The 15,831-nt window shown below is 41.1% G+C and overlaps 2 protein-coding genes across 36 annotated transcripts in view; both read right to left on the reverse strand.

Annotated features, from left to right (window-relative positions):
- The window catches only part of LOC122874993 (zinc finger protein aebp2-like), a 56,123-nt gene extending 51,411 nt beyond the window's left edge, over positions 1 to 4,712 (reverse strand). For 2 of the 7 annotated variants that reach the window (XR_006377720.1, XM_044193650.1), the window contains exons 1-4: positions 4,058 to 4,709; positions 2,748 to 2,958; positions 1,514 to 1,621; positions 977 to 1,178 (exon numbers count right to left, since the gene is read on the reverse strand). Coding sequence is in view for 6 of the 7 variants with exons in the window: in XM_044193650.1 (XP_044049585.1) it covers positions 977 to 1,178; positions 1,514 to 1,621; positions 2,748 to 2,958; positions 4,058 to 4,599 (1,063 nt within the window). In the remaining variant the exon portion in view is untranslated. Of the gene's footprint in view, positions 1 to 976; positions 1,179 to 1,513; positions 1,622 to 2,747; positions 2,959 to 4,057 lie in introns of all 7 variants that reach the window. The other 5 variants (XM_044193651.1, XM_044193653.1, XM_044193648.1 and 2 more) reach the window with 4 other exon arrangements.
- Positions 4,713 to 6,941: 2,229 nt separating this feature from the next.
- Positions 6,942 to 15,831, reverse strand: part of LOC122874634 (pleckstrin homology domain-containing family A member 5-like) — an 87,951-nt gene continuing 79,061 nt past the window's right edge. For 7 of the 29 annotated variants that reach the window (XM_044192771.1, XM_044192770.1, XM_044192766.1 and 4 more), the window contains 12 exons: positions 15,624 to 15,773; positions 15,374 to 15,475; positions 14,603 to 14,758; positions 13,861 to 14,016; positions 13,109 to 13,232; positions 12,111 to 12,226; positions 10,514 to 10,729; positions 10,234 to 10,395; positions 9,048 to 9,181; positions 8,485 to 8,627; positions 8,104 to 8,185; positions 6,942 to 7,340 (listed from right to left, as the gene is read on the reverse strand). In XM_044192771.1, the coding sequence (XP_044048706.1) occupies positions 7,283 to 7,340; positions 8,104 to 8,185; positions 8,485 to 8,627; positions 9,048 to 9,181; positions 10,234 to 10,395; positions 10,514 to 10,729; positions 12,111 to 12,226; positions 13,109 to 13,232; positions 13,861 to 14,016; positions 14,603 to 14,758; positions 15,374 to 15,475; positions 15,624 to 15,773 (1,599 nt within the window). In that variant the 3' untranslated portion in view covers positions 6,942 to 7,282. Of the gene's footprint in view, positions 7,341 to 8,085; positions 8,186 to 8,484; positions 8,628 to 9,047; positions 9,182 to 10,233; positions 10,396 to 10,513; positions 10,730 to 12,110; positions 12,227 to 13,108; positions 13,233 to 13,860; positions 14,017 to 14,602; positions 14,759 to 15,373; positions 15,476 to 15,623; positions 15,774 to 15,831 lie in introns of all 29 variants that reach the window. The other 22 variants (XM_044192787.1, XM_044192786.1, XM_044192779.1 and 19 more) reach the window with 12 other exon arrangements.

Here is a 15,831-nt window from a genome sequence, read left to right on the forward strand (position 1 = left end):
TATTTGTTTATTTTGTTTAAATATGCAGATCTGTAATTGTATGGTTTATTGTTGTTCGGACGATTAAGCTAAGATAACTAATATGTGCTAACGTCAGTGTCCATTTTTTTCCCACTAACTGGCAACTATACCACGTGACACCAACGTCATTATACTATTGGCTCACAAGCCTTGTTGTTAGGTGCAGGAACCAAATGTTAGACATCTCACCCACAGAAAAACAAAACATTCATTTTGGACCTGTCAATTTTTGTTTAAATGATTAATTCACAATGGAAATTAAAATTGTAAATGGACTGTACTTATATAGCGCCTTTCTAGTCTTTCTGACTACTCAAAGCTATCTCATTCACCCCATTCACACAGAATGGCAGAACTGCTCATCAAAGTAACTAACCATTCACACCGAAGGCACAGCCCTCAGGAGCAATTTGGGGTTCAGTGTCTTGAACAAGGACACTTCGACATGTGGGCTGGAGGGAAGCCGGGATCGAACCTTTACACATATTTATACATGAGTAAACACTACGATTGTCCGAATTCCAAGACAAGCAGAGGTGTACAGGCAAAATCGGGAGCTAACTATCATCACCATCAACCTGAGCACAAACGCATCAGCTGAGAGAACCTTTGCGAATAGACTAAAAAGTTGTTCTCTGAAATGTAGTACATAACCACATAACCATGGGGAGAATCTGTCTGTCTAGCTGGCACAAGCATATGTACCTCTTTGTGTGTGTGTGTGTGTGTGTGTGTGTGTGTGTGTGTGTGTGTGTGTGTGTGTGTGTGTGTGTGTGTGTCCAGCTCTAGCATCTTCAACAAAGAGATGTGGGAGGTTAGAAGCTGAAAACATCAGTTTCAGCACAACACACATGGTAGTACCTCAAAAATATGTTCAGCTTGTAATCCTTGCCAACAAAGAAAAGAGGGAAATCATAACGAGAAACATTTAGAAGTAGTTAGTTTGTGTGCCTGCCTGTTAGGTACGTACGTAGGGAGCACCTGCGTTTGTTCTTGAGTTTCTTCCTCTTGTTGAGTCCAGCCTTGGAGGGTGACTCCTCTTTTAGTTTGGCCTGGCTGGACATTTTGGACGAGCTCTGCTGGCTGAAGTGGCTGGGGACATGGCGAGCTAACCCTCCTTGGGAAGCAAAGCTGGCGTTGCAGCCACCAACTACACACTGCAGCAGAGCACAAAAAGCGCAGAACATTAGGTATATTTGCCACTGAACAGGACAAGACGACAACTTCTTAAATAAAATACTAACACATTTTATTTTAGTTAATGGCATTGCAGAGTAGGGAACTGAGGGATACTTAGATGCATTCATTGACACATACCATCACAAATACTCAAACATACACATTGCAACCAGAATTCTATATTAGCGAAAAAACAAAGATGATGGTCCAGTCCAGATGTTGATATAAACAGAATATTTTCATATGGAAAAGTTCACTGATCATCAGGAGAAACAGCTGCAGATGTACATTGTATCTGAGTTATTGTTTTTACCTTGAAGGGCTTATCTCCACTGTGGGTCAACATGTGCCTCTGGAGCCAACTTTGACTGGTGGACGGTGTGTTATACACCTTACAACCCTTCCATAGACACACAAACACCTGAGGGACAAAGAGAGACAGACATGAAGAGAGGAGAAGGAGTTTATAAAGGCATAGTAAAGAGACCAATAAAAAGACTGGGGCAGTACAGCAAAAGAAAAGAAGTGAGTCATAGCAAAACAACAGTGAAAAAGAGAGGTTAGTAGTTAGACAGCTTGGAGAAAGATTATTAGACAGAAAGACAAAGAGAGAGATTTCAATTATATATGTAAAGTTGCCTAGTCCTAACTTCCATTCTCTGGAGTCTGGGGGAGTTACTTGAATGCAGAAACAAGGGGGAAGAGGTCTTGTGTGTTTTTCTTGTATCTCATTTGTTTTGTCATCTGACCATCACAGCTGGTTTATTTTGTAAAACTTTGTCTTAACTATGCAGGCAGAAGCTATAAATACTGTATATTGCACATTAAAACAGTGGCATAGATAATGCACTTGGCCTCCAAAACAAGATCAAATTTGTGTACTGCTGCACTTAAAGGTCGGTCCAAAACGGTTTAATATTCATGTTTATCACATTTTTGTACATAAGGTATATTCTGAGTGCATAGTAATTTAATGATGCTGCCAACTGGGTGGCATACAGTATCAAGCAATCAATAAAACGTAAAAAGGCAGTTCACACAAAATAAGGAAAAACCCAATTTTCTCACTTACTGTACCTCTAATGATATCTAGCCAATCAGAAAGGTTCAGTTTTATGTTTCCAAGTTTTAAGATATCTGTCTCTAAGATTTCTGCCCTCAACCCCAACAAAATGAAGGTGAATGTAATTTTGTTTGTAGTGTTCACAACATTGATACATTATATTTTTAAAAGTTCAACAACAACAGCTCTTTCCAAAATCAGTGTACCCCTTACTCCAGATAATCCACAGAATGCACTGAGAATAGATTCCAAAAGGACTATTTCTCCAGCAGAAGGTAGTTTCAATGAAAACTGCCTACAGCTATTTGAGCCGACCCTTTAATACTCAATGGTTGCATGCAGTCCAATTGTAGCAAATGTTTTGGTTGTCTGGACTGTTAATGCTAAGCTACAGCAAAAACAGACATTATCTTGCTTGGCTACCTGTCAGACAGAATAAAAGAGATGAACACGAAGCTTGTCCAAAGGTTTAAAGTCTACTGACCCCTCCTCTCTGCCCATCAACATGAATGCCCCTGATATGCTCTGCCAGATCAGGACTGGAGTTGAAGCACTGTGGACAGAGGTCCCAGCAGCAGGGGTAAGCCACTGTCTTAGCCCCGGAGGAGCTCGCGCTGCTCTGTCCATTCATCATAGCAGGGGTGGAGCGCCCACTGGACACGGTGCTCTCCATCTCCATCAGGGTACTGCTGATACTGAGAGAGAGGAGAGGGTGGGGTGGGTAGAGAGAGAGAGGAAGGTAGAACATGGGTGCTAAGGCCATCAAGAAGACCTTCATAGCTTAGATCAGGCTTTGCACAGCCGTGAAGAACAGGTGCAGATATTACTAGCCACATTAAATAGTCACTATGCATGAAAGCCTACAGGCTGCAACTGATTTTCCATGCATGCCACTTTCATCACTAATGCCAAATCAATTATATCTTTGTATTCAATGCTCCTAGCATTATATTATTAATTTACTGTGCTGTCAACATCACCAAAAGGACTCATAGGACTCCTTACCATTTCCAGTCCAATGTTTGAGTCCCAGTTTTATTAATGAGATCAGTAGTCCCCCTTGAGTGAAAACTGTTTTGACTATTGCTGCTTCACTTGGATATTTGACCTTCACTGTGCAGAATGATGTATGTGCAGAGTTTGAAACCAGAAAGCTGTTTTCTCATTCTTCTGCTTAAGATGTAAAGTTTATCTGTGGTTACCTTAAATCTGAGTTGAAGGCCTGTATGTACTGTACAACATGATTTTGTGACATAACTAGTTTGGAAGCCAATATGAAACTTAAACAAGTGTGATGGGGAAACTCGAAACCTCTACCACACATATGCTGAAAATGGACTTTTCAGTGAAGTAGGAGACATCTTGCATCCAGCGGTGAAATAAAAAATATTTGCACATACATAGATTGTGGATTTTTCAATGTAGGAGAAGGAGTAGATGAAGATGCATTTTTAAAACGGTAATGTTAGGATAACGTTTTTTGTGGGAAAACCACATCAGGCACAAATAATTATCCAAGCAGTCTTTTATGTCTTAAAAGAAGTCCGATCTTAAGTAACTAGCTAATATGAAAATATGACAAGTTAAAATGAGAATGAATGAGGGGTATGAGATTTTTGGTTGGTAGGTTGATAACATAAATGAGTAGATTTTTTGATAGCTCGACCTGCAAAAAACTCAAATAATCCTGTGCTAGTTCACAGATGGGATGGAAGGACTACTACTGTCCGCAGCTACTGTAACCCGATCACACCCAACACTGGTCCAGAATAACCTGTCAATTCTCCGACCAACCTGTCCTCAGAGTCCATACGGCTCAGCGGTTCACCATCCGAGGACGATATCTCCACACTCGGCCGCCTCTTGTCTCCCAACTCCCCGCAACCGCCGCTGGGTTTCTCACCATCTTCACAAACTGTTTTGCTCTTTTCGCAGTCTATCCCCGAACACAGGCTGTCCTCTCCTGGCTCCTCCTTCGTTTCTTTCATTGCGTTATCGTTTGCGGGTTCGTTGTTACCATCTCCCGGGCTTTGCTGTGACTCTGGCTTTCGCTCCGGTTCTTCAGGAGCGGCTGTCGCCTCCTGGTTGACCGTTATAGCACTGTCGTCTGTAACCGCCTCGCTCGCGGCCTTGTCTGCCGCTGCAGCGGGCTTCTCTTCGCCGGCCTCCGCGTCCACCTCTTCCATTTTCGGTTCTACACTAGTACGTGGTTCTTCTGTTTCCGGTTCGGTAAGGCCCTTTTCTTTATCCTCACCGTTGCCCTCGTTTGTCTCTATGGGCAGTACATCGTTCTCAACACTCAGTGCGGGTGTTTCTTCTGTAGCCGCAGCAGCCATTTCAGCGGCGTACGTACCGTGAGACACTTTCGGTATTAGAATTTAACCGTGGCACCATCAAGTGCTTCCCTGCAGAAGAAGGGCTGGGTCAAATCAGTCTGCTCTCTGATTGGTCAGAGGCGGCACGAGGAGGAGAAAGTCTGACGTTGGTATTTAAATTCCCCATGTGTTTCCGTAATCACAAAGCTTCTTTTAAATGGGGGAGTTCTTGAGTTCCCAATTTAAGGCCAGAGGACCTTCCTTCAGGAAACCATGCATAATAACTTTAGCTTAGTTTTAATATTAACATTAATTAGGGTATTATTATTTAGGGTCTTGGATAATACTGTTGTGGCTTTGTTCATGGTTAATAATTTTACAAATGCTCTCTAAGCCATTAATAAGAACTTTTGGGCTGCCAGTTTGTGAAAAATCCCTTTAACTGGTGTTTAAGCTCCTCCAGCAGGACACTTTATTCAATTTATGGTGACAGTCATGTAGTTAATCAGGTAAACAATGTAATGGACCACTTACCATAAGCCTGTAAAGTATCTGGACCAAAATAAATATATTAATATCTTATTTGCATTTTTAACTGTAGACTTGATGGCCTATTAAAAAGTGTTAAATCCACAAGCATTTATTTACAGGATAACTCATTTTTATAACTGCAGTATTGCCAGAGAGGAACATTACATTTGGCAACCCTTGCCAGGTTTGTGAAAAAAGTTGCTCTTTTTAATGGCTTATAACTGATTTATAAAGCATTAGCAAATTATTTATTAACCATCAATAAAACTACAACTACCACTGGCCTGGGGCCCCCAAACCCCATGTCAGTAGGGGCCAAACAGCAAATTTTTGCACAGGAGCCCCAAACAGGTTAATCCAGCCATTAACTCAACTGGAATAAGGTTGGACATAACAATTTGGAAATATGGATACATTCCCTCTCAGCTTTTGTTGCGTATCATATTAAAACATTTCAGGAACTTGACAAAGGATGTGTTGTATCAAATTTTTATGACACATAGAAACTGGAGCCATCCTACTTGGGCTCTGTGAATTTGAAATCTGGGAAAGATGAGGTCTCCACTATCATATATGCTGTGTACAAATTTACTGCAAGACATCACCAGTGTTGCAACAGCAGAATGACCACAAGAGGGAGCCATAGGCCTATATTTAAACTGGCTGTCACTCACACTGAGGACCTCAAGCCACACTGACCAAATTAAATCATCCCACATTCACCTCTATCTGTACCCTACAAATTACCCATTTTACATTTGATTATTTCTGATGAAGCTGATCATTTAAATGATTAGATATAGAGCACTATTCAAGCGTAAAACTCTGAATGTTCACAAATGTTTTATGACCTGAATGCAGAAATCTAGGATAAGCTTTTCCATATTGTGTCAAAATTCAGAGTTAATGTTAACATATTTGACTGTACACAAGTCCACAGTTCTCATGTTGCAGGAGAAAGTTGAACCTGAGCTCATGAACACAAGAGAGTAGGTTTTACATGGCTTTATTCTCAGCTTGTCCATTGCAGTTAGTCACAAGGGTGATAAAGAACAAAATGCAACCGCTTATTAAGAACAGCAACATTTATTTAACATGATATAAAACAGATGGAATATGAATATTTGCAAATCAAATCTAGTATGTAACCATATATTGGATACATCCTCCCATCTTGCTTTACCATGTACAGTATATACACAGTAAACCTCTGATAATTACACTTTGTACACACACAAAAAATAATCCTGGATCCACAAACATTTTTATTGCTTTTTACATGTGCTAATGTTTTTTTTTGTTCCAAGACTTCAAACCAACATTTCATAAACTAGAACCAAACTGATTTTTTCCTTCTGTCAGTTTAAATATATCTCAGCAAGCAATAAAAAAAAAGATAGTATAGAGTGACTTAAGCCAGAACATTCACAAATGTCGGCAAAAATGCGACAGGGACTGCAGAAGATCCCATTTTTAAATAATTACAACCCAGAAACAGGAGAAATTACAAATAATCTTTGTCTTCAGCAATAAAGTTGCCCCTCTTTTCATTATAATGGAGGGATCTATATCTCTCATAAACTCATATCGACAAATGTTCTTTTCAATAAATGGATACATATTGAGATGAATTATGAAAGACTTAAGTGAACTAAAATTATGTGAAACCATTTTGGACTGACGGTGAACCGTGAATGAAAAATGTGGCATGGCCCAAAACATTTTGTCACAGGCCCTGGCTCACAACAGAGCTCAGTCTATTAGCCTAATATATATATATATATATATATATATATATATATATATATATATATATATATATATATATATATATATATATATATATGACAGACAGACGTTGGCCCATATTCAAACAATAACCTAATAAAACCATATAAATAATAAAAATAACCTTAAAAGCCTTGTAAAAACTGAAAATGGAACTGCAGCGATAACAGTATCAAAGCTGTATTGTCTTGCCAGTTTGAGGAAAGTGTGGCACCCCAAAGAGGGGCAATAACAGAGAAATGTCACACAGAAAGTGTTGTTGGTGACGTCACAGTGAGCATACAGATGTCAGAGGTTAAGACCCCAGAGTACGGAGTAGGCAGTTTTACACTCTGTAATCCATGTTCTTGTGCTGATGTCCTTGGGGAAGTCTTCAGGGGTATCTTTATACCTCTACTGCTGTTTCCTTCATGTGTAAGTTTTCACTGAGGCCAGAGCCTGTGCTGCAGAAAGACAAGGTGAGATTTTATAAGGGGGGCAAAGGTCAAATTATGCTCCAAAAATAATACTAGACAATGGATACCTAAGATTTACCCAAGACTCAAATTTCTACTATACTATCCTCAGTGGCCACTTTATTAGGTACAACTGCACAGTCTAATGCAATCCAATACATCTGCCAAAAAGTCTATTTTTATGATCCCTATAAAGTTCAGCTTTTGTTGTCACTGTTATGGAGGTGTTAATTAAAATGTATGTTTTAGCATTGAGATCATAGTTTACCACCACTAACTATGACCTCAGCAATAAACATATAATTGAATTTAATTCATTTCTGACAATGTCAACAAAAACGGAACATTACAAACTTTGTAAAGGTAAAATTTATGGCTGAGCTGTTATTGAATTGCATTACAGGTGTACCTAATAAAGTGGCCACTGAGTGATTACAGTCTTATCATTACACAACAACAAATATCGTAAAATGTGAAGAAAATAATCGCACTACAGCAACAATGAGTTGAGTCATGTGACTACACAGACTACAAGAAATACCACAAGATGAGAGAAAATGGTGGATCTACAGCAACACAGAATACTTCCAGTTTCCCCTCCTCATACTTTTACATAACCTTTCATTAAACCCTTCATTCTGACTTGCTTTTTCTCTCCAGAGACAACAATTAAAACACCAAGAACATTTTAGCATTGTGAGTATGGACAAAACAGGTTGATCAAGGCCCTTACTGGTGCTACTACACACACATGAAGTGAGACCCATCAGTGAGTTGAGGGGGTGTGTTAGGAGACTGTGGAAGGGGTGGGGAAGAGGACGACAGGCTTTTCACTGCAATGAAACAGAGCAACATGTTGAACACACACAGACACACACAACATTACAAAAACAAATCATCAGCAGCTAAATGGCCAAACAACACAGAAAATAATGACTGAAGTCAATTCAATTAATGAAGGAACTACTGAGACTACAATGATAAATGACTGTACACGTACACAATGGAAGCAGCTGCAGTTTGATGAACCACAATAAAAAGTAGTGATCTTTAAGAACAGGCTCACACCAGCTTTTGTTTTATTACATGCATTATTTTTTATCAAATCCCCCCCCCTCCTCTAGAGATGTACCTGCTACCAGCTTGCTGCGTTTGGAGGCCTCTGCTGCCAGCTCGTAGGAGATATTAATCATCTTCTCTTTCTCCTGTGCGGTAACCTCCTCTTCAGTCTCCTCCTCTGGGCTTAGAGCCATACTAGGCAGCACATTCTGCATGCTGGGAGCACACACACACACACACACACACACACACACACACACATTAATTATAAATATTTTTTTTTTTTTACCCCAGGGCAGACAAGCTATCTCTTTTAAAGCAATTCAAGAGGGATGACAATTAGAATAAAATGTCACAGTGGCTAGGAGATAAGCGCAGGGACTTTTCTGCACTTCTAAGACATTGATCTGCATGGGAAGAACAGGCAGGCCCCTTTTGAGCCATATATGGTGATGTCCTGCTATGACACCACACTTACCCCTCACTGCGGGGACATCTGCGGGGGAAAGTCAGTGCTCACCTGCAAAGATAGCCCTTTCACCAAAGGATCCTTGCCTAACATTTCAAGGGTCTGAGCAACCCTGTCCTTGCTAATAAAAAGTTACTGGTACAGTCAGATCATGAAGGTGTGTTTACCTGTTTTTGGCTATGAGGGCTTTAATGCGATCAACTTTCCTCTGCTTATCAGCCTCCTGCTCAGGGTTCAGAGCCTCCTCGGGGTCTGACTCTACATAACGCTCAGGAATCAGCACTTTGTCAGGCACAGAAAGCTGAGGAAACACAACACAAAGAAACACTTTATAAAGCACACTTCATACAAATGAATGGAATACTATGTGCTTTACAAATAAAATAAAACCAGACATAAACTAAAAGTGTCAACAACAAAAATATGCAGATGTAAATCAGAAAATGACATTTATAAACAAATAACAGATGCTTGTCAACATCTACAGTACAAGGAGGCTGTTCCACATTTTGGGAGTATAATAACTAAATGGAGCATCACCGAAGGCTTTGTCCTAGAGCGAGAAACACTTAATGTGAGACATTCTGCGGCATGCAGAGATCAGTTGGGAACATAGGAATGAAAGGAAGGAATTCATCGATGTAATTCAGACAAGGCTGTGAACTCTTCTAAAAACACCAAGAAGCACCTTAAAATCAAGTGCATGCGGTATAGGCAGCCTGTGAAAAGATTTTAGTATAAGTGGTCATTGTGTCATGCTCAGTTTGGTGTTGGAAAAAATCCTGGCTGCAGTGTTTTGCAATTTCGCATTTTGGTAGAGTCATTTCTAAAAATGTAATTACAATGAAGTAAATTATTTCTAAGGAGGGCCTGTAAGTATGGTATAGCAGTGATTAAAATATGAGTAAACAAATCATTTTTATAGTTGTTTTGACAATAAAATATGGTGTCTAACGCACTGTGGCCCGCAGTACCATGGTTTTTCATCTAGCTAACATCAAAGAACAATTTATCTTTTCAAAACTTACCTGTCAAATAAGACATTGTCATTATTTCCCTGATAATTTTGCTATATGCACACTCATTAAGCATGACAAGAGGTGTTACACTGAGAAGCAATACTTTCAAGGTACCATGGCAGTTTTTCCAGAAAATCATTTATTAGAAAATACTTACTGGCTTTTAATTGCACTAATACCATGCCAGTTTCTTTAATTATTCCACTTTAGTTTAAAAAAACCCCAGATATTTTGCTGTGGTATTAAGAATCAAATCCACAATACTTGTGTTGTTGGTAAACATTTCCTAAATAATTTGCCTGTGATAATTAGCCCTCTAACTGCTGTGCATTACCTCTCGGTCCACATTTAAGTGGTCAGCCTGCGAGGCTTCTTTGAGACGAGCAATCTCCTCGGCGGGCGTCTCTTGGTCCCTCACCACCTCCTGCTGCCTGAGTGAGGCCTCCAGCTCCAGAATGTCACTGCTTATCACCTCATCTCTGCGCCTCATTTGGGACTAGAAAAGATACAGAAAAAACAAGACAAAAATGCAGAGATCAGATCACATGCCAGGATTCCAGGATTTGATTTCAGCCTACTCTGAACTTAAGTGCTGCCTTAGTGTCAACCAATACCTGCATGCTGCGAAAATTGCTTTCTTTAGTAAATGAGTGACTGCGAGAAGGCGTGTTCTCCTGGCTGCTACCCCGGATGCTGTGGCCTTTCTTTTTCTCCCTGAGGGCACCCTGCTGGTGGCGGCGAATCCTCTCCAGCTGCTCCTCCACGCTCATCCTGGGCCGGCCGCTCTCCACAGCACACAGCTGCTGCTCCACCGCACTGCGTGGACGCTCCTGTTAGCCAGGGAGGACCACCGCAGACATGCAAGCACACCACAGAGGGACACAGACAACACACACAATAAATAGAAGGTAATAATTATGTAGCATCACTGTCAAATTTTCAATGCAAGGAGACAAATGTCACCATGGTTAATTCTTACTACGCAGAGCCACAGTTCGGGTGTGTAGCTAAATGGCATCATGGTGTGGTTAGGTCAGATCTCATGATGCAGCGAATAGTAGGTATTGTTGAAAACAATCTAAACTTGACCAAGTAGAATAATCGCAACTTCTCTGGCAATACTGCACGTACTGGAAAAACGTTTGGACTTGTGCTCATTTTGGTTCTAAGAGAATGAACATTAAAGAACCATTTCACAATCATTATTGTGGTTATTATGTTAATCTTGACTGTTAGATTTGTTTAAAGAAGCAAAACACATATGGAAACAACCCGACTGGCTGCTGTGCACACACACGCTCCTGCTGGCACACATGGGTGCACTCAGAGAGTGCTGGGGGCCTGTTAATGCCTGAGCACGATAGGCTGATGATGTGAAGTGAACTGAGGAGAAGTCGTTCACTTTCAGGTTTGTGTCATGCTAGAGGGGCTGACAGATCTGGATTCAGTCCAGAGCCTGAGGATGCAGGCTCCACTGTCCAGATTGTTCAAGAGGCTGGTATCCAAGGGCCTAAGCTGAACTCTACAGGCCTGTGACAAACTCTCTTACAACCGTAGGCTATATGGCCTACAGGGAAGACTACAGTATGTGTGCATGTGTGTGCAGCTGACATTTCACAAAGTTCACATAGGTTCATTTATACTGTGTCCATCTTTTTTTCAAACACAAACAGATACAGGCACACTAAAAACAGGACACACCCTACTATGTGGTGCACTAATGACATGGTTAGTATATTTAAGTTGATAGTGTTTGAGGCTGGAAACTGTATAAACTAAGCTTGGCATCTATTTTATGACAGCCTGGTTTTAAGAGCATGAGTCACACCCTGGCCCCGAGATGAGTTGCCTCTTCTGCCACATGTTAGCTTTCAACCAACAGCTTAATAACCAAAACAACCAATTAACAGGGCTGTAAACGAATTCAAGAAAATTAAGTGGCAGCCAGTTTGCTGCTGCCCACAGGAGGCTCACAATGACGATATAACAAGAAAAGAACACAAGAGCAAAATGCATTTGTTACTATCACTATTATTATTGTTTTTCTACTGCTTAGAGACAAAGATGTCTGGTTTGGTTCCCAACAACTGATGGCAATAACTAGCAGCATCTGATGGTCCAAAAGGTTAAAACATGCTAAGAACAATTTACAGTTACTATTAGAAGTCACATTACCCGCAGAGCAGTAAGGACTAAAGTCCAGGGACTCACCGTCCTGGGGTCAGGCTTCTTGCTCTTCCTTAAGGTAACATATGAAGCTATGGAGGAAGACTCAGGCACTGGAGATTTGGTCCTGGGTGGGACAATACCAACTGGGTAGGACATCCCTGGCAGGTAAAAAAAAAGACAAGAGGTCAGTAAGCCACCTGGTTCAGTGACAAAGCACTTGCTCTTATATAAGACATTAATAGCTATTTACTGAGGAGTATACTATATTTTAGGAAAGATACAGCTATATGAACTTTGCACAATATTTAAATACAGTATGTATGTGACGTAAAAGAAGATTCTTCTAATTCTCCAAATTTAAATAAGCTCTATCATAAGTTTGTACTTAAGAGTATCAGAATGGTAAATAATACAGCTACTGGAGTTTTCCCATCCGTTGAGGTAATTTAGATAATAAAGATATTTTCTTAAGTTTGTAGAATAAAACCGTCTGTGCATCGGTGAGCTTCAAGTTTAACCCGGGGAATATAAAATCTGGCATCTAGTACACTCTACTGTCAATTACAGCATTTCCGGTAGCAATTGCAGTCAGCATCAGCAGGTTGCTACTATTAATTGTGTGGTGGTGTGGAACACATGTGGAGCTATAGTGTAATCAGTCAGAACATCTGGAGTATGCTGTGCAAGCTGTTTCATCAAATTTAGGCAAATTAAATCCAAACAAATGCAGGTGCAAATGCCACTGTATCCATGGTAACCACTATACACCAAATAATGGTCACTTTGTGATATACTGGCCTAGCTTATGCCTTTGGAGAAAAGCCTGAACTTGTATTTATGTTCTGTGTCAAAGTGACGCCTGTGTGAATGCCATGGTAACCATGGCAACAATAAGTGCTAGAAACAGGTCACACATTATAATTTCATTAGGCGATTGATAGTGATTTGTTAGTGTCACCAAAATGGATAACTTATTGGAAAACTGCACAGTTATCAGAAAGTGGCATCATATTACTTGCCGTTGTTCTACTCTAACGTACCTTTGTTTCCAGAATGTTCTCTATCAGACGGGTGTTCAGATCTGTCCTCTCCATTGCTCTCATCCACTTCGGTCACTGTAGTGAGCTCTGGTTCACTCTTATACAGCCTGTAGTCTGGGCCCTGCTGATGAGAAAGAAAGAACAAGTTCAACACATACAGAACATCACTGATTCATAGTTATAGAGAGTTTGGTTCCAAACTGAGACATAACATTTGAAAAAAAAGTGACATTTTCTCTGACAGAATAACTTCAAAGACAGTGGCAAACAAACATCCTTCTTCTACAAAACAATGCTTTTACAGACTGGACAATCTAACAACATAAATGTATACAACTCTCCATGTTGTTTGAGTACGACACAATGTTTTACAGCCAAATGAAAAAGTAGGCAACAGGCAGACACATTCAAACTCAGACATAGCTAAGTTTGCAACCAAGGACAGAACACAACAAAACAGAACAAAGTCCCTACTTTTCAACACACAGAAAGAGACACAGACAAGACATGGCAATTCAATTAAAAAGAGGGAAAAAAATATGCAAGTGAGGATTCATCCAACTAACTGGGGAAAAAAAGATGATGGAAGTATGGCATCAAGTAAATAAAGGGATACAATCCAACCAAAAACAATCCAAAAGACATGAGATGTCTGTCAAAATGAAAGTAAAAACCATCACGGCAAGCGATGATGAGTGATGACACAGCTGAGGACAGGGTCAACCATGATGTCAACGGGTCAACAAGCTTACGCTGTGTGTGCCATTCCTGTGATTGGCCTTCCTGTCCTCCGGCCTGTGGAGTGATGAAGGGCGCACACCAGCATGAGAGGGCATTGGGGGCACGGTGAGGGGGTTGGGCTCATAGGACTGGGGTAGGGGTGGCCGTGGGGGTGCCGAGTCCTCCTCCTGGGGATTATACAGGGCATGACAGGACAGGAAGCAAGGTGACACATGGCGCCATCACGCACGCTCAGGGCAACCACCATCTGGTACAGAGTAGTTCTGGCCCCCAGGATGGCCAAACCAGCTGATTAGCCAGAGAGAGAGCTCCACATGCTGTTACAGGGTGACTGACACATCCACTCAGATACCACCACTCACATGAGCAGGGTTGGCAGTTTGAGCACCCAGCTTAAGTTGGTCATCATCTACAGAACTACAGGAGATCTGGGTAAAGAGAACTGTAGGGCTGCAACTACAGATTATTTTCATGATTGATTTTTTTCCTCCAATTAATGGGTTAATTATTTAGTCTATATCTAAAAGAATTCCCTTAAGGTGACGTCTTCAAATTGCTTGTTTTATCCGACCAACAGTCCAAAACCCAAAGATATTCAAATTACAATTATATAAAAAAGAGAAGCTGGAACCAGCAAATGTTCGGCATTTTTGCTTGATAAATGTTGATCAACTAATCGATTTAATGCTGAATTGTTTCAGTGCTAGAGAACTGTATGACCAAGTGTTTTATTTGGTGTCTCTGGTGCCTCACCTCATTGTTGTGCTTGCTGTTGATCTTGGGCCCACAGAAGTTCATACCATCAACAGCATTTCTCTGAGCTTTATTTTTATTGAGGGCCTCCATCACATCTTGAATCCTCCAAAGTTCTTTCTGGATGCGGACGTGCTGCTGGCTGGGAGGCTCCGTCTGGGTGTGCACAGAAAACAGACACACACACGTTCACAAATCACCTAAGATTACCTGCAGATTAACACTTAACTGGTGTTCTGGACACAGGGAAAAGCAGAAGAGCAAGAGAACAAAAAATTGTAATTATCTCCTCCTTACAGGTTTGTCTGTGAGTGAAGGCCACTTAAGTAGAGGATGTTCAGGCTCCCTGCTGGCCCTCAGACTTCTCTACTCTGAATTAGCATTGGCTCTGACTGTTAGAACAGTTTCTCTCAGTCGCTACACCTCTCCCACGATGGAGGACAAGATAAAAGACAGACTTAATTAAGACCTACTCTATCGTCGCTATAGTCATCAATCACTCACAATGTTGCTTTGATCTCTCAGTAACTTCCCTCCACACTACAGCTAAGGGCACTGGAGTACAGAAATCTTCTTTACTTGTTCCCCAAAGTCAAACAAAGTGTCGACTAGGATGACTAGGTGTTCAAGGTAATCTGCCGCATTTTCAGCTTTCTTTGAAGGTCTGCAGTATATGTACAACCAAAGTCTAAATTATGCCATGCCAGTGTTAGACAGCAAAAACGATGCAAGATTAAAGCAGCGCAGCTTCAGTCTCAAGAATTATCCTACCTGAGGGCTTCCCAGTGCTTCAAGCTGCTCTAGCAGGTTGTTCTTAGCCAGAGTCACATCTCCTTCCAGCTTGTCATACTCTCTCCACGACCGCTCCAACTCCTGGTTTCGGAGAGATACACTTTGTGAATGACAATGTTAAACGGAAAACAAGCAGGAAAAAACATCTCATCTCATCTCACTACCACTCCTGATGAAAGAGAGCATCAGTGTCCAGCATGAGTGTGTGTAGTGTGCGTCAATGACTCACAGCTGTGACTCTGGAAAGCTCTCTGCAGGTGCTGAGCAGGCCGCTCTGCAGTAAGTCACTCTGCTGGATGACACTCTGCATGGCAGCAGGGTTATCAGAGCCCATCTCTATCTCCTGGCTGGCTGACAGCAGTGCTGTCTCCAGGGTGTGCTGAAGGAACACACAACATATCAAATACACATACAGCATGAGCATGTCATTTGTCACC

The sequence above is a fragment of the Siniperca chuatsi genome, linkage group LG4 (assembly GCF_020085105.1).
Source record: "Siniperca chuatsi isolate FFG_IHB_CAS linkage group LG4, ASM2008510v1, whole genome shotgun sequence".
Taxonomy (NCBI): Eukaryota; Metazoa; Chordata; class Actinopteri; order Centrarchiformes; family Sinipercidae; genus Siniperca; species Siniperca chuatsi.